The sequence below is a fragment of the Xylocopa sonorina genome, chromosome 7 (genome assembly GCF_050948175.1).
Source record: "Xylocopa sonorina isolate GNS202 chromosome 7, iyXylSono1_principal, whole genome shotgun sequence".
Taxonomy (NCBI): Eukaryota; Metazoa; Arthropoda; class Insecta; order Hymenoptera; family Apidae; genus Xylocopa; species Xylocopa sonorina.
In genome coordinates this window covers 3,426,105-3,448,709 of record NC_135199.1, presented here as the reverse complement: position 1 = coordinate 3,448,709, position 22,605 = coordinate 3,426,105, and the positions used below count along the sequence as shown (strand labels likewise).

At 31.5% G+C, this 22,605-nt stretch overlaps 5 protein-coding genes across 9 annotated transcripts; 2 read left to right on the top strand and 3 right to left on the bottom strand.

Annotated features, from left to right (window-relative positions):
- Positions 1–156: 156 nt before the first annotated feature.
- Septin1 (Septin 1) lies at positions 157–3,067 on the top strand. The gene is made up of 6 exons (XM_076897705.1): positions 157–724; positions 918–1,110; positions 1,197–1,455; positions 1,761–2,126; positions 2,209–2,313; positions 2,437–3,067. Exons 1-6 carry the CDS (start codon positions 701–703, stop codon positions 2,567–2,569), a joined length of 1,080 nt encoding a protein of 359 aa, XP_076753820.1. The 5' UTR covers positions 157–700; the 3' UTR covers positions 2,570–3,067.
- LOC143425154 (mitochondrial import inner membrane translocase subunit Tim22) lies at positions 1,992–4,639 on the bottom strand. Of its 2 annotated transcripts, XR_013102009.1 has the most exons (6): positions 4,352–4,639; positions 4,089–4,273; positions 3,937–4,009; positions 3,740–3,863; positions 2,179–2,338; positions 1,992–2,109 (listed from the first exon to the last, which is right to left on the bottom strand). XR_013102009.1 is itself a non-coding variant. In XM_076897706.1 (4 exons), exons 1-4 carry the CDS (start codon positions 4,587–4,589, stop codon positions 3,781–3,783), a joined length of 579 nt encoding a protein of 192 aa, XP_076753821.1. In that variant the 5' UTR covers positions 4,590–4,639; the 3' UTR covers positions 3,544–3,780. The 2 variants fall into 2 exon arrangements, 1 of the variants encoding a protein (XP_076753821.1); XM_076897706.1 differs by lacking the exons at positions 1,992–2,109; positions 2,179–2,338 and having other exon boundaries at positions 3,544–3,863.
- A 909-nt stretch (positions 4,640–5,548) lies between these two features.
- Positions 5,549–7,589, top strand: LOC143425450 (cell division cycle 7-related protein kinase). Its single transcript, XM_076898237.1, has 8 exons — positions 5,549–5,749; positions 5,834–6,041; positions 6,123–6,216; positions 6,293–6,435; positions 6,529–6,643; positions 6,735–7,065; positions 7,199–7,317; positions 7,433–7,589. The coding sequence occupies exons 1-8, from the start codon at positions 5,710–5,712 to the stop codon at positions 7,550–7,552; spliced, it is 1,170 nt and encodes a 389-aa protein (XP_076754352.1). The 5' UTR covers positions 5,549–5,709; the 3' UTR covers positions 7,553–7,589.
- Positions 7,590–8,366: 777 nt separating this feature from the next.
- On the bottom strand, positions 8,367–11,787 carry Unc-45 (unc-45 myosin chaperone). The gene is made up of 4 exons (XM_076897443.1): positions 11,332–11,787; positions 10,647–10,976; positions 10,132–10,572; positions 8,367–10,038 (listed from the first exon to the last, which is right to left on the bottom strand). The coding sequence occupies exons 1-4, from the start codon at positions 11,752–11,754 to the stop codon at positions 8,410–8,412; spliced, it is 2,823 nt and encodes a 940-aa protein (XP_076753558.1). The 5' UTR covers positions 11,755–11,787; the 3' UTR covers positions 8,367–8,409.
- Positions 11,788–12,637: 850 nt separating this feature from the next.
- Positions 12,638–16,602, bottom strand: Sccro4 (DCN1-like protein SCCRO4). Of its 4 annotated transcripts, XM_076897861.1 has the most exons (7): positions 16,497–16,602; positions 16,325–16,418; positions 15,884–16,096; positions 15,352–15,487; positions 14,717–15,083; positions 14,418–14,625; positions 12,638–14,340 (listed from the first exon to the last, which is right to left on the bottom strand). In XM_076897861.1, the coding sequence occupies exons 4-7, from the start codon at positions 15,474–15,476 to the stop codon at positions 14,255–14,257; spliced, it is 786 nt and encodes a 261-aa protein (XP_076753976.1). In that variant the 5' UTR covers positions 15,477–15,487; positions 15,884–16,096; positions 16,325–16,418; positions 16,497–16,602; the 3' UTR covers positions 12,638–14,254. The 4 variants fall into 4 exon arrangements, with proteins under 4 accessions (XP_076753976.1, XP_076753978.1, XP_076753975.1 ...); XM_076897863.1 differs by lacking the exon at positions 15,884–16,096; XM_076897860.1 differs by having other exon boundaries at positions 16,325–16,552.
- Between the last annotated feature and the right edge of the window lie 6,003 nt (positions 16,603–22,605).

Genomic DNA, 22,605 nt, shown 5'->3' with positions numbered 1-22,605 from the left:
AAAAAAAAAACAGAATTTTCATAAGATAATTTAATGTTATCTTTTAAGGTTTTAAATACGTATGTATTTAACGAATACATGTGTAGTAAGTCGTATTCATATACTTAATATATAAATATATATATATATATAATATATAAATTATATATTCTGCACTTAAAATTAAATAGTTAATATAAATTTATACGATGGAATAATTATTCTTTGTAAGCGAAGCTATAAGCGGAAAAGATTTTGTGCAATATTCAAGTTATATTTCGGTAGCCACGCCTAAACTTCTCCCCTTTTAGTAGCCTGCCCCTCCTGTTCCCTCTTGACGCTAGCATACAGTAACATTTCCTGTACAGTTGGTGCGATATCTTTATTTTATATCGAATGCGTCTACACATAATAAGTGTTCAGTTTTTGTTCAAATTGTAGTTTTACTTATTCTTTAATATATGCGTAAATAAAAGAAAAGTAATGTCTATGAAAGTAAAGGATTTTAAATTTAAATAACCTCACACACACATATATATACATATTGTCCATTTTATTCATAATATATGTATATATTTGTGCCGGATATGATTACGATCTTGCGTTCTGTCACAATACGGCACTTGTTAGCTTGAAATTTAGTTTCTAGTTGTTCTCAATTAATAAAGACGCCACGCAACCGCATTAACTTTTTACCGTTAGACTGCATTATTACAAAACAATGTCCAGTGAAAGCGTAAAAACGGTAGGTATTGTAATAATTAAGATACGAACTATAAGATGCATTATTTGTATTTCTTCGTTTAAAAAAAAATCTGTTTATACTATCTGTCAAGTATTATAAATCATAAATATTTTTTAGCGTTGTATTAAATATGAATGTAAAGCCTACCATTTTGACCCTTAACTAATATTTAATTTTTATGTCTTTTTAATAGTTTGCTAGTCTCGAGACTCCTGGATATGTGGGGTTTGCAAATTTACCTAATCAGGTGCATAGAAAGTCAGTGAAAAAGGGATTTGAATTTACACTTATGGTTGTTGGAGAATCTGGTCTTGGAAAATCTACATTAGTTAACAGTTTATTTCTTACTGATTTGTATCCAGAACGTGTAATTCCTGATGCTATAGGTGAGCTAAACTTTGTTTACACACTTGTTTGTATATTTCTGTATATCTTAAATATTATAATTAATATATTGATATAATCTAAACAGAGAAAACTAATCAAACTGTTAAACTTGATGCTTCAACTGTGGAGATCGAAGAAAGAGGTGTGAAACTTAGATTGACCGTTGTTGACACACCCGGTTATGGAGATGCAATTGATAATACAGATAGTTTTAAAGCTATCATACAATACATAGATGACCAATTTGAAAGATTTTTACGCGACGAAAGTGGTTTAAATAGAAGGAACATAGTAGACAATAGAATTCATTGTTGCTTCTATTTTATCTCACCATTTGGTCATGGGTAAGATATAGTATCTTCACAAAAGAAAAAATTGTACATAATCGTATCATTTAATGCACTGCTATTTTATTAAGTGTTATTCAAGTCTATATTCAAGTGTTATACTTCACTTTTATAATACTATAATTTTGTGATCATATATGTGGAAGTATTTAAATAGTATGTAAATACATGTAAATGTTAAAGTATATAGATAACAATGGTATACAAATATATTTTGTAACCATTGTATGTTAATTGAATTTTTATTTTCTTCTAATACAGATAAAAATGTTAACATGTTTTCCTTTTATTAACGTCACCAGGTTGAAACCTTTGGACATAGAATTTATGAAACAACTTCATAATAAAGTCAATATTGTGCCTGTAATTGCTAAAGCTGATGTACTTACAAAAAAAGAAGTGCTGCGTTTAAAAAAACGAGTTATGGAAGAAATTGAGGGTAGCGGTATAAAAATCTATCCTTTACCGGATTGTGACAGCGACGAAGATGAGGATTATAAAGAGCAAGTTAGACAACTAAAAGAAGCTGTCCCATTTGCTGTATGTGGAGCAAACACTTTACTAGAAGTGAAAGGGCGGAAAGTCCGCGGACGATTGTATCCGTGGGGTGTGGTTGAGGTTGAAAATCCTGATCATTGTGATTTTATAAAACTAAGAACAATGTTAATGTATGTAGTATCAACTTAAAATAGTAAATTGAAGATTGGAAAAAGTTTTTACCATTTGCTGTTTTTATTTATATATTTACAGTACGCATATGCAGGATTTGCAAGAAGTGACTCAAGAAGTGCACTATGAAAATTATCGCAGTGAAAGATTAGCAAAAGGAGCACCTGTACCACCTCGAAGACAAACGTAAGTATATTATATGTAACCTAGCCTTGAATAGAAATGCGAGTATAATGTCATATCTCTGATGAAAAGTATTTACAACACATGTATATGTATTTATTAATATATTTTTTTCTTTGCCAATAGCATTGCAGAATCGGAAAGAAGCAATTCTGTATCAGAAAAGGATCGTATTTTGCAAGAAAAAGAAGCAGAATTGCGACGAATGCAAGAACTAGTAGCAGTGATGCAAGCACAAATGCAACAACAACAACCTTAATTATGTACATTCTCCACACAAATGTGCGAAGAATTCTTTGCCATTATAGATGCCAAAAAAAGTATATTAAATGATTAATATGCTATTTAAAATGCAATTTCGAAAAAATTTACAATTTTTAAGAATTTATTTTTGACAAACGTATTTACGAAGAAGATACGTTTTTTATTAAAAAATTTCATCTTATAATACTAAATAATAAACAAGATTATTCAGTGTTTTAACAAAATTTAAAAATAACGTAACGAATCAAAAGTACAGTCAAAACTAAATCTGAAATGATTTGAATTTGATAAACAGTGTGTAATAATACGACATGGAAATGTGTGATAAGTGCCTTGCATAATCATTTGTAATAAAACAAGTTACAATTTTCATTATCAAAATGCAGATATCAAAAATAGTATAATCCATTTTATAAAGTAAAATTGTTACAAAGGACTGGTATTTCTTAATTAAAATTACAAAAGCAGTATAATTAAATATTTGGTAAATTATGATATAGTAACTTTTCAAGTATTACATAAAACAATCACATTTCAAAATAAATGAAAAACATTGGTAACTAAGCCAATGATAAAAAGAAGTATTTATAAGTTGTATATATATATAATTACATTTTGCGACGACTGATATTTTAAATGATTGTCGGAGATAAATTGGTAAAGGAATTGGTAAAGCACAGACTATTTGCAGCACATTTATCTTCCAATACTCAATCTATATTTTTTTATATAAAAAACTTTTAAAACTGCCAATATACACACTATTTAGTAATTCAATATATTCAAAAAGTAGAGAATTAATTATTTTGCTGTGATGAGCAATTAGATAGAAGCTACAGTTTCACATGTCTATATGTATGCAATTTGTAAAATATGACATTCAAATTCTACTTTTACTTAATGGCATGTATTAGTGATATATGATATATGCATTTGTATCTTAACAAAATTTAGGCAATTTGACTAATGTGTTGCATTAAAAGAATGACGATTTATAAAAGTACATTCGTACAAATTCATCTATAAGTGAAACGAATATCAATGTATTTATGTGAATTTATTTTTGTTTCTTAACTATTGTACTTATTTGTATGCATTTTTATATTAAGAATATTCTCGCGCTTTTATATGTATTGTACAGGTACACTCAGAGTGCGTTTTATACCTTTTTTATACAAATATATCTATTATAATTTGTGACATTGTTTAAGATTTATGCATATAATAGTCTATTGCTGTTGAGAAGGCTGCAAAGCCTGCTGCGCCAATTAAACCCGCTTTTACACCAGCTAAAACATAAAATCATACTCAATAATGGATGTATTAAGTTCCATGCAATTTAAACTTTGCATAAAATAGTACCTCTTAGTCCTATTATTCCACCTGTTAAACCACCAGCATATGTACCATTCTTCCAATCAGATTTACCTCTGTACTAAAGTTTAATTGTAGAATAATATTACATATAAATGGAACTTGAAACAAATTTTAGGTGGAACTTAACAAAATATTACCGATTCTATTGTACATTCAATTGCAGAAAATACACAACCAACTACAGCAAAATTTTTTGCATAACCCAGCGTTGTAGTTTTCATTTCTTTGAATACCTCGCGTACAGATTGTTGTTTCTCAACACTAGCCACATTTGGATTTACACTTGACGAAAATAAACCTATTGCAGCTCCTAAGCCATATCCTACAAATCTAATTCTCTTTTAATTGTACTGTTACACAAACATAATGATTACATTATATTATAAATGTTTAAATATACCTAAAATACAACTTGCTATACTTTTAAAGGTACAACTTTCCATTACACGTTCTACTAATTTCTCTTCGTTGGTTTTAAGTTGTATAGGACCAACGGTTCTTGGAATTATAATATTTTCTCTAAACCTTTGTTGAGTACTAATGAAATAAATAGCTATCTTATCGAAGTCCAGGTTACTCTTATCCTCAGATATTTCTGACGAGGATGTCGGTTCTTTGGATGTGTTGATTTTAAACATTTTTATTTCAATATTTTCTATATTTTGCAAAAGGAAGAGAAGGACATATATACACACAGCAACTAACTCAATTATTCTAACCACCTAAATGTCGTCTAAACGTTTAAAGACATAATTGAATATTCTTGTGAAGAATATAACGCAAGATTAAAAAAAATCATTATTTTACATCAATGCAAAATGTGTACAAAGATAACTATTAATAAGTAAGTCAATGAGTACTATTAGTATCTTTTGTTGTCCTTCTAACCTCTATTCGCGTTGGTTTTTATTAAATTATGAATTAAAATGGATTAAAAAATAATTATAATCTTTTTAGTATTAATTGTTCCGTCGTTGCGTAATCATTTATACATTTAGATTAAAAAATATATTGATTTCCTTTGACAAGAAATGTACAATCTCCTGCTTTATAAATACACATGTGTAGACGTATCTGATACAGGGCGATTCACTCAAGGCGCAACAGTGCACACAAGAATTTGTACCAACTAGTCACCACTACAATTGATGATCCCAGGGCTACAAAATTTTATCATACGTGTTGCCATTTCTTCGAAGAATGCTCAAACCGGTCGTACATTGTTATCGGTAACGAAGTGAACCACTAATAAACTGATAGCGCTGTCTCTATAGAAAGTGATCAAAATCCCATAAGATAAATGGATGCCTTACCTTTCTTTACCTTGCTGTTGATAACGACGTGCGATTAGTTTGAGTATTCTTTGAAAAGGTGGCGTTACGTTGTAATAAAAATGGTGGCGTTCACGTTATAGGAGAGCGTTGATAAATATGCAAATGCACATGCGAGGATCACGAATAACGTGAGCTTTTCGAACTCGACGCCGGTCGCCACAAAAATAAACAACGTGGCGGTTAACTGTGTGGTAACTAATGCGTGTGAGCTGTTGCGAACGCGGCTTCCATTTCTTGTAAATATTGTTGTATATTTATTTTGAAAAAATGGCACTGTCTGACATTTAAGAGGTTATTACACGTGACAATTTTTCTTATTGGATCGTGAGACTATTTATTTATTAAAATAAGCAATCGTAACATAGTATACATAAAGTAACAATTTGATTATTTCATTAAAGCAGTCTTAAATAATATTAAAATCATGGAAGAGAAACCTCAGATGGAAGAAGATAACGATGATGGTAACAAATTTTATTTACAAAAATTATTTGAATTGTATAATAAAAAGCAAAAAAAAAAAATTAGATCCTAATATATTATTTCAGAAAATAAAGTTATTGTCTCAAATACGATTCCACTGATACGAGATTTATTTCATGTGCATGGGAAAGTTGGAGAAGGAACCTTTAGTTCTGTATTTTTAGCTACTTTAAAATCGTCCGATAGTTCCAAAAAATTTGCATTGAAACATTTAGTTCCTACCAGACATCCAGAAAAAATTGAACGAGAATTACAATGTATGCAGCAAATAGGGTAATTTACATATAATATTTGTTATAATTTAAACAAAAATGTATTTACACATACAATAACAAATATAGTTCATTCTTTTAGGGGAAAAGATTATATAGTTGGATTAGAATTATGTTTACGAAGCTTTGAAACAGTAGTGTTTGTAATGCCATATATGAGACACGATAAATTTTCGGTAAAATATATTTTATCTATATTTCACTTATAATCTTAAGATTAAATAGAGATAATAATAAAATACTCTTAAATAGGAATATGTACAAGACATGACTGTTCAAGAAACAAAGGATTATATGATCGCATTACTTACTGCACTGCGAAGAGTTCATAAATTTAATATTATACATAGGGATGTTAAACCTAGTAATTTTCTATATGATAGGTGTAATAAAAGGTAAAATATATTATAAACTATCTCCGTAAAAATTACATACATTCATTTATATATAATTTTTGTATATATTCATTTTTTATTTCTTTGATATAGATATTTGTTAGTTGATTTTGGATTAGCACAGGAATATATACCAGAAAAGAAATCTAATAGTCTCAAATTAGATAATTCTGAAACACAAGCTGTTAAGCGAAAAAGATCAGATGAGGTAGTGTAACAATTATTTACAGTTACAGAAAATATTTGTACTATCTGTAGAAAAACCGTTTAGGTTGCTACACTTTCTAATACTTTTTCAGAACAGTATCAATTTTTCTCTTAAAACTAATAAAAAAGATGCAGAAAAAAAATGTTACTGTTTTGGAAAAGCAAAAGTTTGCTCGTTGTGTATATCAAGACCAGAACAAACAGCTCCAAGAGCTGGTACACCAGGTTTTCGTGCTCCTGAAGTTTTATTGAAGCATCCATCACAAACACCTGCAATTGATATTTGGGCAAGTGGAGTAATGATGCTGTGTATCCTCAGTGGTACTCAACCATTTTTTCATTCACCAGATGACTGTACAGCTTTAGCAGAAATAACAGCTATATTTGGATCAAATAAAATGCAACAGTGTGCACACAAATTAGGTATAAAAAATTATTTTTTTAATTTGGCTTATATCGCAAAGTGTTTTGTTATGTTATTTTTGTTCCAATGTTCAACCTTTTATTTTGTATTTAGCCTTTATATTTTTTAAATGTTTTTATTTCAATAACTCAGGAAAAAAAATTATCTTTAGCGAAGATATACCAGGAGTTGATATTGTATCTTTATGTCAGAAATTACAAAAAAGAAATAAGAATTCATTAAATAGTAAAGATCATAACATGTATGAAAAGGTATTTCTAATTTATTATTTACTTATAACTCTCTATTATTAAGAGAATTAAAATATAATCCTTGTATCTATGAATAATTAGAGAATTTTATATTAAGAGATACTTCTATTTTAAGGTATCGGATACTCAGTTTCCAAAGGAAGCTTATCATCTTTTATTAAAATTATTAGATTTAGATTACAAGACACGCCTTACTGCAGATCAAGCTTTAAATCATCCATTTTTACAATTATGATGTATACATTCTCAATAAAATAAAAATTTTATCTCTTGATTTTTTATAAATAGATATACAAAAAATGTATTATGATGTTATACAAATTTTATATTGTACCGAAAAAATTGCACATTATGAGACTTGTACATATGTGTATATGTATAGAAACATATAATACATTAGTATTTATACAAAATAAATAATTTTGTTATATTATTTAACAATATCATCGTTGTTAATAAATGCAATACTTTCATATCTTAGTTACATCTAAAAAGAATACTTAAATATATTTAGTCTTTAAATCACATTCTATGCTATAAAAAATGAAATTGAACACACGTTTCAGGCACATAATCACTCTTATATATACTACAAACACGATAGGAAAAACCAAATTAACCCTTAATCATTATGATGAAAATATATACATGATATGCGCGATATAGTAGAGTCAGAATTGACCTTTTCCTTTTGAATGTATGAACGGTACTATTTTATAATTTTTTTTTATTTTTACAAATTTGTTAAAATTCTTATATACATAGGAAGAATAGCAATAGTATAGAGAATATTCCAGAGCTCAACAGACAACGATTAAGGGGTGATTCCTGAAGTTATTTTAAGTAACTTTTTTCATGCCAAAATTTGCGATTCGTTTCATTTTTAAATTATTAACAAAAAATAGTAGCTAATCTGAACTCGTATAGAGCTCGCGCGCAAATTGGCTACTGTTCTTAAATTCCAGGATACTCGATATAAACAGTTCTTTTCGTCGAGGAGGAATACGCTGAATAATGTATATATATATATCATCTACCTTTACTTACCTATCTGCCAAGGTATTTAAGGATTTAAGTACATATTGCACATATTTATTCGACATTTTCCAAATTATTTGTACTCTGTGACGATTGTTCTCCATTATCATATTTTCTAATAAGATTCCATTCAGCTGCAGCTTCTAACGCTTTAGCCGCTAGTTCTTTTATCTGCTTATTTTGTACTGAATCATCCTTTGTGAGAGCCATTAATATTTCCATTACATCCGTTTCAATCATTCGAGTTGCAACTTCTTTTGTACTTTTCATCATATTCGAAACAATTACAATTCCTCTGTGTTGTAAATCAGAATTTGGATTAGCTAGTAGATAACGCAGTGATTCCAACCAATCTTTTGAATCAAATACTTTAATGCAAGATTTTATGCTAACTGATGTTAACATTGCTAAAGCTCCTGCTGCTGCCAAGCTGGTATCTATATCTTCATCCTGACAAAGAATGACTAGATATTTAACTCTATCGTTTTCTTGTTCATAATATTTTATGGTATCCTCGCACATCATTAAATTATTCATAACTTGTGTAGATGCTCGTCTCAACATTTCATGCTCTTCGTACATGTAGGATTCGATTTTTTGGAAGCCGCCTTCATTCAGGATTCGTTTCCGAACGGTATCGTTAATTCCAGCTAAATTGCATAAAGCCATCAAAGCTTCGAAGTTCTCAAGTGCAGAACATTCTGGATTCAGAAGATTTATAAATGGTCGAACTACTTCCATCAATCTTTGTCCAGGGAATGCAACCTCTGGATTTATCGTTATTCCTAAACGTGCAAGTGCTTGCGATGCTTGTTTCTTTCCTTTATCTGTTCCATCTAATGCCAATGGTAAAAGTGCTTTCGCTCCACCTTGTTGAACAATAATTCCTCGTACATCTTGCTGACTGCAAATTGCATTAAATACACGCGCTATTAACTCCCTGCTATTTTGACTTTCCGTTTTGGAAAGTGCAACCAATGCGGTTGTCACACCAGCTTTGGCTAGTGCAATTACTCGTTTGTTCACAAAGTCTATATCATCGAGTTCATGTTCTTCTGGTATATGATGTTTCGCAAATTTCGCCAACTCAATCATTTCTGGTATAAGTTCTTGTTTATCGTAAGCATTACATAAATTTACTAATGTAGTAACAACACCATAAATTACAGACTGATCTCCAGTTTTGGCAAGTTCTATCATTGCTTGTATCGCTTGACGATCTTCGATCAATTTCTCCTTGACTTCAGCATCAAAAGTCAGATATGATAATCCTTCTACTGCCCATTTTCTCATATCCTTTTGCTTTTTAGGATTAATCAAGAATCTTCTACATGCTTCGGCCAATTTTTTCGTTGCGCCATCAGCAAATGGTCTTATTGTGGCATCCGTTCCGCCTGAACTACCCAATTTACACAATCCTACTAAAGCACGTACTCTGATAGAATCATCTTTAGATTGATATAATTTCTTCAATATATTCACGCCCTGGTTGATAATAGCGGTAGCCTTGTCCTTTTTGGATGCCGCAGCCACAATACATTCACAAGCAACCTTTTGTTGTAATACATCATCTGTACCGGCCATAACGAGTATCATTTCTAAAATTCCTTCTTTTGCAATTACTGTATTTCCAACGTCCAATGGGCCAAGCAATAAAGTTGTTATTGCTACTACGACACGTACCTATTGAAAATAAGATTAATATTATACACATCCATATACTTTTACAATATGGTATTTTCCTTTCATAGATTAAAGAAATAATTTATTCTTCACCTTAGATTCTATATCCGGTGTAAGTAATTTATCTTTAATGAATTCATCAATAGCATTTTTAAACTTTTCCTTCGCTGCATCGTAATACATGTTCTCATAAATTCTTGCCAAGCATACACTTGTTACAGTTCTAGTAGATGATGTAATGTCCATTGCCGATTCGTACTTATATTCCTCAAGTTCACTTGCTACTTCCATTAAACGTTGTAAACCACGAAGTTCAACCAAACGTTCAGCCCAGTTTAATGTAGTATAGTGAATGTTACGCATAATGAGTTCTATAATTGCATCTCTGGCTAATCCAGAAATGGTTCTGTTTGTTACACTATACAGTAGACAAGATAAAATAGTATCAATCTCCTTGTTGTATTTATCACATAATTCTTTTTTTGGTTTTGAGTCTGGTTTGTTCTCCATGCCACTATATGTATTTAGTACAGTCTGCAATATAGTTTTAAATTATGTATGTACTGTAACATTAAACATCATTTTTTTATTTCACTGAAGTTACTTACTTGTAGACAATATTGACCCGCATTTACTCTTTCTGTAAGTTTACTGTTAATCATTTCTAAAAACCAAGGTATTCCGATTTCCTTTATAATATGTTCAGTTCTATTAATATTATCTTTACATAATTCTGCAATAATTCGAACAGCAATTGTTATTATCTCTTCATTCTTCTCAAGCTTAAGTGTTTTTACTATTTTAGAAATGACTCCATCGTTAAACATTATTTCTGCTCCTGCTCTTTCTCGAGCAAGGACAAGCAAATTATTCATTGCTGTCTCTCGTTTCTCATTATCCCCTTTCATCTCAAAAGCTATATCCATCATTTGTGATACCTTTAATATAAATGTGATGTAATTATACATAGAAGTATATTATAAAAAATACTTCTCTAGTTTGTTATTGATAGTGTTTAATATATATTTTGTAATTAGCTTTTCCTAAGTTATTAATAAATATATGTACAAAACTTGTTTTTGGTAATCAATTAATCATTAATATATCCATCATAAAATTTGGTTTGTATAATGATAAACAAATGTCATTTCAATATTTATGAAGTTAATAAGATAAATAGCTTGTATAGTTTTGTATTTCTAATCAACAGCAGATATACCAATTTATTTCAAATCTTATCACCTATAGAAAAATCATTCTATTATACTGTATAATGATTGCCAATATACAAACCTTGGCACTAACACGAGAATTTTGTTTATATCTGTCCTGTACAATTTCATGTAGCCTTGCAGCAATAGGTTGAATCGCTTTATTGCCAGGATCTGCGGAAATAATGTATCTTGCATCACGATATGCTTCCTCAAATCTTTCTAATGCTTCTAATGCTTGACATCGACGAAAGAGTGCTTTAGGGTCATTCGGGCATATCTTAAGTGCTTCATCGCAATCTTTTATCGCTTTACTATACTCTTGCTGTTTTAAATATACAGCAGCACGATTTTTATAATAAATAGCCTTTTCAGAATTATCCTCATTTGTAAGCTTCAGTGCATTTGTATAACAGCTTAAAGCCTCCGGCCAATTCCCTTTATTGAATTCTGCATTCCCTTTCTCTTTCCATTCATGTGCAGTCGGATTTGTTATTTTTGTCATGGTGGATAAACTAAAAGATTAATACATTTTACCATAAGGTACTTTGAAAAACAAATGTTCACTTCCCAAAACACGTATAATCTTCTGATCAAGTTTTATAATTAAATTATTTGTACGTAAATTAGGTTACACATGAATCATACACAATACCTACTTAAATTTTAAACAAATAATAACGATGTTATAACACGTACTTAAAGAGTACTTAACACGTACTTAAATATTATGCAAATTTTCTTAGAGTATTATATACTCGTTAAAATTTGGATTGCCAGGCGGTCGCTTGGAAGACTTCAACGTAATACTGAGGCTGATACTGCTTTAGCATTATATTAAAAAAGACACGGAACTGTCCAGATGTTACTAGACTACTACACGTTTATTTTAAACTGCGTTTGTCTGATTGAATAAAAATAAAATAGTTGGATTAAAATAGATTTCGTACTCATCAGTACCGATGTCATATCGTCTATACCTTAACCATGTTAATTTAGTTCCTTTTACTATGTTTTCTTAACGAAATGTTGAATTAAAATATACTTATTTACATTAAATAATTAATGTTTATTTACGTATTTTTTATTTTAAATCGTCATGTCATTTCTACAGTGATGTATACGAATTAAAGTCTAATCAAAAGATTCCAAAAATAGTTCTATCAGAGCTTCTAGTATGTACTCAAATGAACGCACGCATTTATATGGTTACGTTCTATTTACACTCGTAACGATCATGCCTGCGACCGCCTGAATTTCCCATTTTATTTGCTTATAAGCGCTCACGGATATCACGAACGAGAAATGTAGTAGAACGTAGCGTGTCCGTGTATTCGTTAATATTACGAGGCGCAATCTTTAAACATATAATGAAGGAAACGCACGTATTGAAAAAAGTATTTTATTTATTTTACGGTTTTTCATTACATTACATTCTCCATACCGCAGTTGTATTGCAACGACATACAATGATTTTAAATTCCTGTTTCTAATTTGTTCATTATGATGTATGAGTTTATAATTTTCCATTAGATATTTTTCATTCATGAATTAAGATTACTATTTTAATTTGGAAGTTATGAGCGAAATTCGAAATTTAATTTTTATATTATATCGCTAATGATAACATTATTTGTAATAGAAGTGCACATGCAGGAAAAAATATACACATACACATAAGTAAGCAAATTTGATGTAATAATTAAACTAATTTATAATATGAATCACAATGGGGTTATTTATGTTATTATTATTAATATTATTATTATTTATAGACAAAATTTGTATATTAAATAAAATTGAAAATCGCGATGTATGCCCAAATACTTGTCTAATCGACAAACAATAGCAATTGATTGAACTAGAATATAATACAAACTATTTGATTAATCACCATGCATTTAATCCGTATAAGCCGTCGCAAAAATTTTTATGATAAAGATTATACATTGCAAAATTTTATTGCATTTTACCTTTTTAATTTTAAAATTCCAATGCAAAGTAAAATGTTATACATATATCTCATTTTTATCCAAAAATTATTAGAGTTTTATTTCTGTAATGTTTTCATATTTAATGAAGAAAATAATATTGTATTATGTAAATCAGTATATTAAAAAAAAATTTAATTCCAATATTTCATAAATGTTACATTGTTTTTTAATAAGGAATTCGATATTCTAATATACATCAATAATTATGGCATTTATAAGAATTATTTAATATTACCTAAGAGTAATATGTACCAATGTGTTCTATTGTATTTTAGATATTAAACATTGTAATAGCACTTATATACTATACATGTTATTTCATTTACGAATGAACCTACATAATAGTATTCATGATTATTAAATATTTTGCAGTAACAGTTATATATGGTATCTAAATTTTATAAACAATTTTATGAAATTTATTGAACCACTGCAAAGAATTTAGAATATATGTATACGAACGAATTTATATTTAATTTTAGATGTCGGAACTATAATAAGATCAAAATATAAATTTATTATATTCATCGATAACAGAAATATAAATCCATTAATTTATGAAAATGTGATACGAAAAATAAGGTACAAAATTGATTCTTTCTATACAATACTTTGTTAATTAGAGACTATTGTGTTCCTTTACCTTTTTTTCTCTACCATACTTGAAATTATATTTTACAAATTGCACAAGTAAATTTTATATATCAAAATAGTTTTGTCTTTAATCACAAGAGTTTCTGCGACAAACCCTGGATCAGCAATGAATGGTGATAAATAATTAAGAATAATCTAGAAAATTTCTAATCAGAGTCTGTTCAGAACACAATGAGAAATCATATCAAGAGATAAGCTACTTACATTATTATTGATTAATAAAAAACATAGTACGAATGATGACAACTGAAATGTTGCGAGGTTATGATAAAAACGGAAATTTTGTTATTAACAAAATATGATGACAGAAGAGATGAGTTTCCTTTTTATTTTAGTAGACTATTATTATTGAATGTTTCAGCTGCCTCTAGATTCTGTTGATGATGCTTCTTCACCTCGCTGCATTTTTAACCACTCAACAAATTCATCAAGCATTACTGGCCCTGTAAACAAATGTTCATGCAATAAATGTACATGATTCGAAAGATATTTTTATTAATAACGTTATACAATTACACACATGCTCCATCTAAATCATAATTAGATAAATCATGATTGATTGTACGAGAAAATTCTAAAATGTTGCACCACTGATCTTTATTAATCACTTTGTACTTCGATTGATCTAGGAACTGAGCAAATTGTGTGAATAATGGCCAATGTTTTCCCAAAAGTAATTGTAACATAACTCGTGCCGTTTCCATATCCATACTTCTTTGATCTTTGTCCTAAAATACAATTACATTAGTAATTCATATACAAATTACATATATATTTATATATACATTGTTTCTTAAATACATAAAACGCAATGCTTACTCTAGCAAAGTCATAAGCATATCTGTAAATTCCCTTAAATGTATGTGGATCATTTAATTGATTCCTTAGGTACTCAAGTTTTTGTTGTATTTTACTAATAGAGTCACACTGTAAGTCCGAAAGGCCTTTTAACCATTCGCTTAGTGTAAAGAAACCCATTTGCCGGGCATTCATTTTATATGCAAGAACAAGCATTACTACATTTTCAGGTTCTACACCAATATCCTCACAAAACTTTTCCATTCCCTCCGGCCCAAGATTATCTGAATCGTCGGGTGTTGTGTATTCCCTAAACCATGTGATACAACGTTTTTGCGAGAAGGATGAAGCACTAGAAACATCTTCCGTTTTTGTATAACGTCTTGCACTAAACAGAAAAAAGCGATATTTACTACACTTAATTCAAGAGGGGTCCGTTAAATGAAAGGTCTATTTTTAATCAAAGGGTCTTCATTAACAACATTAAAGGTTTAATTGTAAGATCAGTAATTTAAAAAATGTCATCATAGTTTATTATTTATATAAAATATGAGTTACTTAAGAAGCAATTAAAATGATAATAAATGTAAAATACAAAAAGTTACGATGCCCCTAGAAACATTGTGTAGATTAAAATATATCCAGAATGTTTTTACCTGGAAGTGTGTCTAAGTCTTTTTGATGGATGCCTCGATATACCCTCTTCATGGGCACTAGGTGACATTTCAATAGACGTGTGATGATTTGTGCTAGAGGGCGCTCTACGCTTACTGCGTGGCATCCCTCTTTTAACTAAAAAAATAATATAGTATTTATCCAAATGAATATAATAACGGTCCTTTCAATAAGAAATATAAGAAGTAAATTTTACATATATCGTCAAAAAACAAACACGTTGTTAATGGACTTTCTCAGCTGATATTTATATATGTATTCGTTTTAAATAAATGTTAATTAATGCACTATCACATTTCATTTGTGTGCAATACGTACAATTGTTGAATTTATAAAAATTTATAAAGCAATTTTTTTACAAGAATATTTCCATTATTTTGTGATATTAAGAAAGGTAAAAAAGTATGAATCGATAAAATACAATAGAATAATAGTAATTACAAAAAGGAGATACATAAATGTAATTTGTATATTTTTTTAAATAGTATACAAAGGCATAAGTAAATTACTCACCACGCAGCAATGATGTGAGTAATGTAAAAGATTAAGAAGATTTAAAGGACCCGTAATACAACTGGTTTATACTGGTTAAACTGACATCTCCGCTCAGTTTCAAAAGATTGAGTTTGAGGTTAGGTTCGACAATTAATCGATGTATCACGTAATTTTCAACGTTTCTTACTTTAGTTTTAACCGCTTTGTACATGTGACGTTGCAAATAAATATCTAAGGGTCATCAATATTTTTTCATGATAAATTAACTCTGAATAATGTACTTAATACGAAAATACAAAGTTCAAGTTAAAATGTAACACAGCTTATGTATGCAAATTATACTGCAACATCAGTCGCATTGTGATACTAGACGTTTCGCAAAAATGTGAATCGGCGATTATCACATAATTATAATGAAATATATAACTGTACAATATGAATTGAAGTGACCCTCCCTACCTTGTTCAACGAACCACTAGAACAATTGTACCAGAAATGTATTTCGCACAGTCAAAAGTCAACATCAATATAAAACTTGCTTTTATAGTTTAGTCTATAAAAATAATATTAAACATAGTGTCAGCGTCATCAAATGTTTAACTAGTCTATTAATTTTGATATTTTGTACTACCTAAACGCTGCACGGTTAAATAAAATTTTCTCGCAGCCCAATTTTATTTCATTTTATTGCCGTTTCGAGGCAGCATGCCTTATTCGCAGGGATGCCAAATTCAAAACTTACTTTTCACTAGAATCAATAATTACTAAGAAAATCGAATGTTCGTGTTTTATTAGTCATTTTTGTTACTTTAATACTAGCGAGAACATTTCAATTTTTCCACTAAATCCTAAATACATAAAATTAATAATACACTAAAATAATTACAAAAAGAACATATCAAATATTAACTTATATTTTATATTTGTACTTTTGTAAAGTGTTTGTTAAATTTATAATTGTTCATGAAATTATATCACAGAGGACATACATAGACCTATCAGAATGGGATAGATCCACTTTATGGGGCTTCGTATAATATGTTCTGAAGTACCGATCGTGTAAAAATTTATGGGTTTTGTTATGCCCCGCTATAATTTACATCGGAGAATTTAGAAACTACATTCAATCCTATTAATGAAGTTGATAAAGTCGCATACACTTATTGTTCTACTTTAATCAACAGTGGAAACTTATTCTATGCTGTATTGATAACTTAAGCGTTATTTTTGGCAAAACTTTCAGTCTTAATTTTCACGTTGCAAAAATTTCCTCGTGATATTAGTAGCAACTCTGTAATACTAATTTCAGTGCATAATTACAGTTTTAGATTTCAGATTCTAGATTTTGGCGATAGATGGCGCTAATGTGTCATGGTGATCGTTTAAATGAAGTTTTAAAAAATTGCGCGAAACTGTTGTGTAATATTTGCGTAAAATTGAAAGTATAAAGCACATTGAAAAGAAAAGGATCGACACATTATTTTAGTAACTTTGTTTTAATTCCCATTTTATTAGAATTTTAATTACTGAAATGTATCCGATTCGAGCAAATTTATGTAATTGCATTTTGATGAAAATTTCAACACTTTCCCTCTCCTTCTTCAAAAAGAGAGTTCAAATAAGGGTTGCAATGTACATTTGAATCTTGACGTACGGCATACATCGCGTGCAGTACCGGCTGCAACGTATTCTACGCAAAGCATTAGGAACAGGAGGCGATACTAAGTGTAGAGAAGTGTTGCTATATAATAATTAGAAAGGACTGTTGCATTGTGTTTGAATGCCTCGCAATTAGAAGTGCACCTTGGTAATGTTACTTCCTTAATATTCAAGCGTATACTCCTCGAGATTATTTAGCAAGAGAATGCGATATTCTTGATTACCTTCGGTGATTTTTATCAGAAAACAGAGCGAAATTTAGTTCGAACGCGATGCCTATGTTACGCTACGTATCATATATTAATGTTTAATTTATTCGTGTTTAGAGATTTCGGATTAGCGGTCGAAATGTTTGAACGTGCCCTCGAGAGCCGACAGAAAATTGCGGAGCACCTACCACGATGCGAATAACCGTAACCAGTCGGTCTTTCTCTCTGCGCCGTTTCCAGAGTAACGTTTCATTTATCATTCTGGGCAGCGTGCAGTTTGCGGATTCTGCATTCGTTTCCGGGCGGCGAGCAATGGCACTTCATTCTTACGGGTTACACCGGATATGCTGAGAGACAGGTCAAACCAGACGCCGAAGCATTCGAAGCGTGCCAGCATACCCCAACGTTCACGCTTTTCTATTTGTGTTTGCCTGAATTTCATGGCCCCGATTTTCCTCGTTAGCCGTGTTTCTCCGCTCCCTTCTTTTCCTGTCAGCTCGTCAACGGGAATGAAAAAGAAAATATTCTCATCTCATCTCTCGGTTTCCGTGGGCTTTCTCAAGTAACGAAGCGCCGTGCATCGGCATTCATAACGCCACTTTCGCACGGAGCACGGAGCTCTTCGTGAAACTAGTGGATGTTACATCGAGAAACCAGCTGGCAGAACAATCGAGGATATCTTCGTCGTCAAATATGTCCGATGGAGTGTTCGTTTTTTTTTTTTTTTCTCGGTCGGCGGACGCTTTGTATTCATAGCGACGCTACAAACACTATATTTCAAAGGAATAAGTAAAGTTTTAAAGTTCGTAATGAATAATTAAATTTTTGCCGCAAGAAGAAATGGTTGACTTCGCTTTCTTTTAGCTTATAATTTCTCTCTGGTTAAGAAAATTGGCGTGGAGCTGTTTTAGACGTATATAAGCGGGAGAACAGTATACGTAAATTTGATCGTTCTATTTAAAAATATCGCTTATATCAACATCGTTTCGTGGCATCGACGAATAATATCTGATGTACAAAACAGAGTGGCATTGAATCAATCAGAGCCCCAACCGTCGTTACGCTATTCCACATTGACGAATTACAAGGAGCATCGTGTTACAGTGTCATGGTATGCTCCTCCCTTGGTCGTCAACGTCAAAGTTGCGATAGGAACAGCTGTTCGAGTCAGGAAGGGTTGTTTCGCGTTTGCGAAATTTAAAGGTGCCGCCATCCGTTGTTCGGGATAATTAAATGTCTATTGGAAATTCGTCGGGGACGGCCGCCTCGTTTATCCGTCGTGAGTTGATTGAATGCCTCGGCGTGCTCTCGTTCACCATCTTGAATCACAGGTGTCTGCTACCGGCAGATCCGTTCTGTCATCACAATGAACTACTTTCTGTCACCGAGGCAGACTTATCGTCGCGCACTTAATTAATCAACCGGTATCAGTGCCTACTATTCTCTGCGGAGCCCGGATCGCACCACCTGATGTTTTTATGGGCTAGGTACCGCGGAATGCAAATCTGCTTTTGACTTGCATTTGTCATCCTGGCTGGTATAGGTATTTTGCAAACTACCACGAATATCGAACGAAACTTTCGTCGATAAATTTTCTGATTAACTTCACGATCGAAATTTACCAAGATTATTTGCAATCGATTTTTCACCTGCGCAGAGGTTTATAATCAAGAGAGTTATATTCAATTTCGGTAACTCTAGGTAAGTAAGGAGCGAGGAGTTTAGAAAAATGATAATGAGCTTCAGGCGTTCTTCTCGTTACTTGTACTTTCATTTGTTTTTAAAGTTCCGCAAGAGCAACCTGGATCGTTTACGGTATAAGTGAAACTTTATCGAAATGTAGAGAGCGAGACGTTAATGCATTTAATTAAAAGGATATATTATGTGTAATTGTAATGTTAGTTAGCATATTACGGTTGTTAAATGAGTATCAATTGGATTGTCTAGGAAACAAAAACCGATTCCCTTCATTGAAGCCTGAACGTTTGAAAATAAGCGCCTCTTGGATCAGAAACGTCGCTTCGCGCAACAGGGCAAAACAGAGCTCGTGAAACTTTGCAAAATTCACTGGCCAATGTTTCCTTCTTTCAGGAACTCTTTTCTTCAAGCACACTGCCCGTTTAGCAACGTCTAGTTTCACGAGGGTAGTCTTGAATTATATACCACTCGTGCGCTACTCTGATAATAACCCGTTTCGTTTTGTGTCGTCGCAGTTGGTACATATGTATTTTTGTTCATATAAGATATACCAGACGAATGGGAGATATTTCCAGAGACTTAAAAATATTGTTCCACGCTGTTTGTACATATTGTGAGCCGCGAATGGTGCAACTTTGCCAACAAAGACGTAAAACTACTTTGACAATTTTTGAATAATTAAATAAAGTTCATTTTTATCGTATATTTTGTACCTTGTGACATTTACATCGCCATTGCAAATCGACCGAAATGTTTGGATATTTACGAACGAAAATTGTTCTCGACGATTACTTCTACGAGGATTAAAAATTCATCAGACTAGAAACGGAATAGATCGATTTGATTTGTGATCGACGCTTTCGTCATCGATTATGGGGGATAGTTGACGGGAAGATCGTAAAATGTCGAGGCAAGGGTTGCAAGTAAAACCCGCCACTATCGGCATTGATGAATTGTTAAAAGCCTCTCTGAATATTCGATAGCAGAATGGAGAATGCATGTTTTGTTCTGAATGCGCAGCTGTGCCTGTCCAAAGCGTATCGTGACAGTCGACTCTGACTGGCTCTTGTCGCGGTTTAAAATTGTGGCCACTGATTCGCAAGCTAATTTCAATATTCGATTTTTAGGGGCATTATTGTAGCTTATTTTGGATCATCACCTGTATTACTATAAACTTTGGAAAACTGTGACGGAAACAGAAAGAACTGTATTTTAGTTACACTTGAACAGCGTCGTTCAAGTGTATCTTACAGGACCGATAGTGCGCGTGTTAATTTCTGGGCTCACTACTTTTTAAAGTACTGATAAATCTAGGTGACTGGATGTACTATCATGGAAGGAAGTAGTCATGCATGCATAGGTGAGCCTGAAAAGTTTCCACTTGTCAAGGTTTGACAACGATTTGCCCATACAATCTCGTGGAAAAAAGCGTGAAAATATTCAGTCTCTCAGCGGCTTTACATGGTTTCATGCATGTAAAATGATTCGATGTGTTGAAGTGTGGAAGAATTTCTAAAAAAAAAGAGATGAGATGGATCGATCTTTCCATGTTAAAAAAGGGTCGATTGTCGGAACAGAAACGAGGTCATTAAAAATTTCTATTCTCCGTAAAGTATGTTGATCGTCAGAGATATCTGTAATAGTGATATGTGCGAATTCGCTCCGTCAGTCAGTCGGGTACGAAGTATCTACAAAACTTGTGCGAACACCAACGGGTGTTAATTCTTTTAATTTTCCTCATTTTTTTCAAAGAATTAAGAGTTGAAGATGTAATTGAAATAAGGTATTTATATAAAAAAATTTCATTTACCTTTTAATATTATGCTAGAGAAGTCGTGTCTCGCGGAATACTACTGTTAAGAATAGATAAAATATTGCCCAACGTTGCGATATAATCCGCAGTTTCGCAAGTAAGAACCAACGTATACACAGGTGCATAACGGGATAAAGAAAGTACAAACAGGAAATAAATGAATATGTAGATGATTAAGTTTGCACCCGGATAGGAACAAGTCTCCTCTGTAATATTCTGTATAGAATAAGGGACTGTTAAACTCCTGAAGTAGATTTATCTCTTATGCACAAGTTTTTGTTGGGTAGCAAACGGAGTAATAAATTTAATGAATGCGGGCTATTATTTGGTGGTGGATAATATCATAATGCCGCTTAAGTGGCCGAAGTAAATAACATATTACTGGTAAATGTTGTATGTTCGAAATTGGAATTTATGATCATTGAACAGCGGTGTATTGCTAGGAAAACGTAATAAATCGGCACGTGTTAATTTCAATATGTAATTAAATTCTCAACAATCCAAGCTAATATTTAATTAAAAGACCTGCCGAATTTCTGTCTGCAGATGCGATCGTATAAAGCTCAATTAACCGTTTTAGTTAGTTATTGTTTATGATTACTAGGTCGAAAATGAATACATGGTTCTAATATTACTTTATTCTTACTTTTGCGTTAGGTTATTCCGATTTCACACGCCTGAAATTACAGACATACTGTAAACGTGAAATACTTTAGACCGTATATCAGCGTGTCAAACTGCAGGAAGTGCCCAGTGCTGAATTTAACGCGACCAAATTGCATCCGGTGCGCGAATGCACGGCTCTTTCTTTTTCTGTTTATAAATATCACAACATTACTGCTCTGCGCTGTTCTAAAATATACCTACGCATCGTAACATAGTTCAGTTCATTCAGAAGTGTTAAAAGCGTCTGCGATTGAAATATTAAAAAGGAATATATATATTGAAACGAATGCTTTAGGGTGTCGTATGAGTCTTACGGTATATGTAAATATTTTTTTACACGTTCTTCTTTAGGGAATAAGGTGCAAGTCTTTCGTATTGTATATTTTGTCTCTCTCGAGCACGTTAATTAAAATGTGTTTTACTATGGCAATATTTTATTTTTTACTTGCGAATAATACGTTTCTGAAATCATGGCCGTGGTATTTTAAGCGCGCGAAAAATTCAATGTAAATTCGTAGATTTTATTTTATAGGACCGATGAAAGTTAAACAAAAAAAGGGATAAAAGAAACTGATCTGAACAAAACTGACATGTTTACGATTGTAACGGTGTCACTAGACGGGCACGGAATTTCCGGGGCTGTGCGTCGTTGATATTTTATTGCATTAATTCTGTGCCGCGTCCATGTATCATAC

Excerpts from the sequence above, each read along its gene's own strand:
- Sccro4 (XM_076897861.1), bottom strand. The coding sequence starts at position 15,476 with ATGCCACGCAGTAAGCGTAGAGCGCCCTCTAGCACAAATCATCACACG. Across the intron at positions 15,084-15,351 it reads AGACTTAGACACACTTCCAG|TGCAAGACGTTATACAAAAA; the intron begins GTAAAAACATTC and ends TTTTCTGTTTAG. Across the intron at positions 14,626-14,716 it reads ATGCTTATGACTTTGCTAGA|GACAAAGATCAAAGAAGTAT; the intron begins GTAAGCATTGCG and ends ATTGTATTTTAG.
- LOC143425154 (XM_076897706.1), bottom strand. The coding sequence starts at position 4,589 with ATGTTTAAAATCAACACATCCAAAGAACCGACATCCTCGTCAGAAATA. Across the intron at positions 4,274-4,351 it reads TATAGCAAGTTGTATTTTAG|GATATGGCTTAGGAGCTGCA; the intron begins GTATATTTAAAC and ends TTAGATTTGTAG. Across the intron at positions 3,864-3,936 it reads TGGAATAATAGGACTAAGAG|CTGGTGTAAAAGCGGGTTTA; the intron begins GTACTATTTTAT and ends TTTATGTTTTAG.
- Septin1 (XM_076897705.1), top strand. The coding sequence starts at position 701 with ATGTCCAGTGAAAGCGTAAAAACG. Across the intron at positions 1,456-1,760 it reads ATCTCACCATTTGGTCATGG|GTTGAAACCTTTGGACATAG; the intron begins GTAAGATATAGT and ends TAACGTCACCAG. Across the intron at positions 2,314-2,436 it reads GTACCACCTCGAAGACAAAC|CATTGCAGAATCGGAAAGAA; the intron begins GTAAGTATATTA and ends CTTTGCCAATAG.
- Unc-45 (XM_076897443.1), bottom strand. The coding sequence starts at position 11,754 with ATGACAAAAATAACAAATCCGACTGCACATGAATGGAAAGAGAAAGGG. Across the intron at positions 10,977-11,331 it reads ATTCTCGTGTTAGTGCCAAG|GTATCACAAATGATGGATAT; the intron begins GTTTGTATATTG and ends TTTATATTAAAG. Across the intron at positions 10,039-10,131 it reads CACCGGATATAGAATCTAAG|GTACGTGTCGTAGTAGCAAT; the intron begins GTGAAGAATAAA and ends TATTTTCAATAG.
- LOC143425450 (XM_076898237.1), top strand. The coding sequence starts at position 5,710 with ATGGAAGAGAAACCTCAGATGGAAGAAGATAACGATGATG. Across the intron at positions 6,436-6,528 it reads TATGATAGGTGTAATAAAAG|ATATTTGTTAGTTGATTTTG; the intron begins GTAAAATATATT and ends TCTTTGATATAG. Across the intron at positions 7,066-7,198 it reads ACAGTGTGCACACAAATTAG|GAAAAAAAATTATCTTTAGC; the intron begins GTATAAAAAATT and ends TCAATAACTCAG.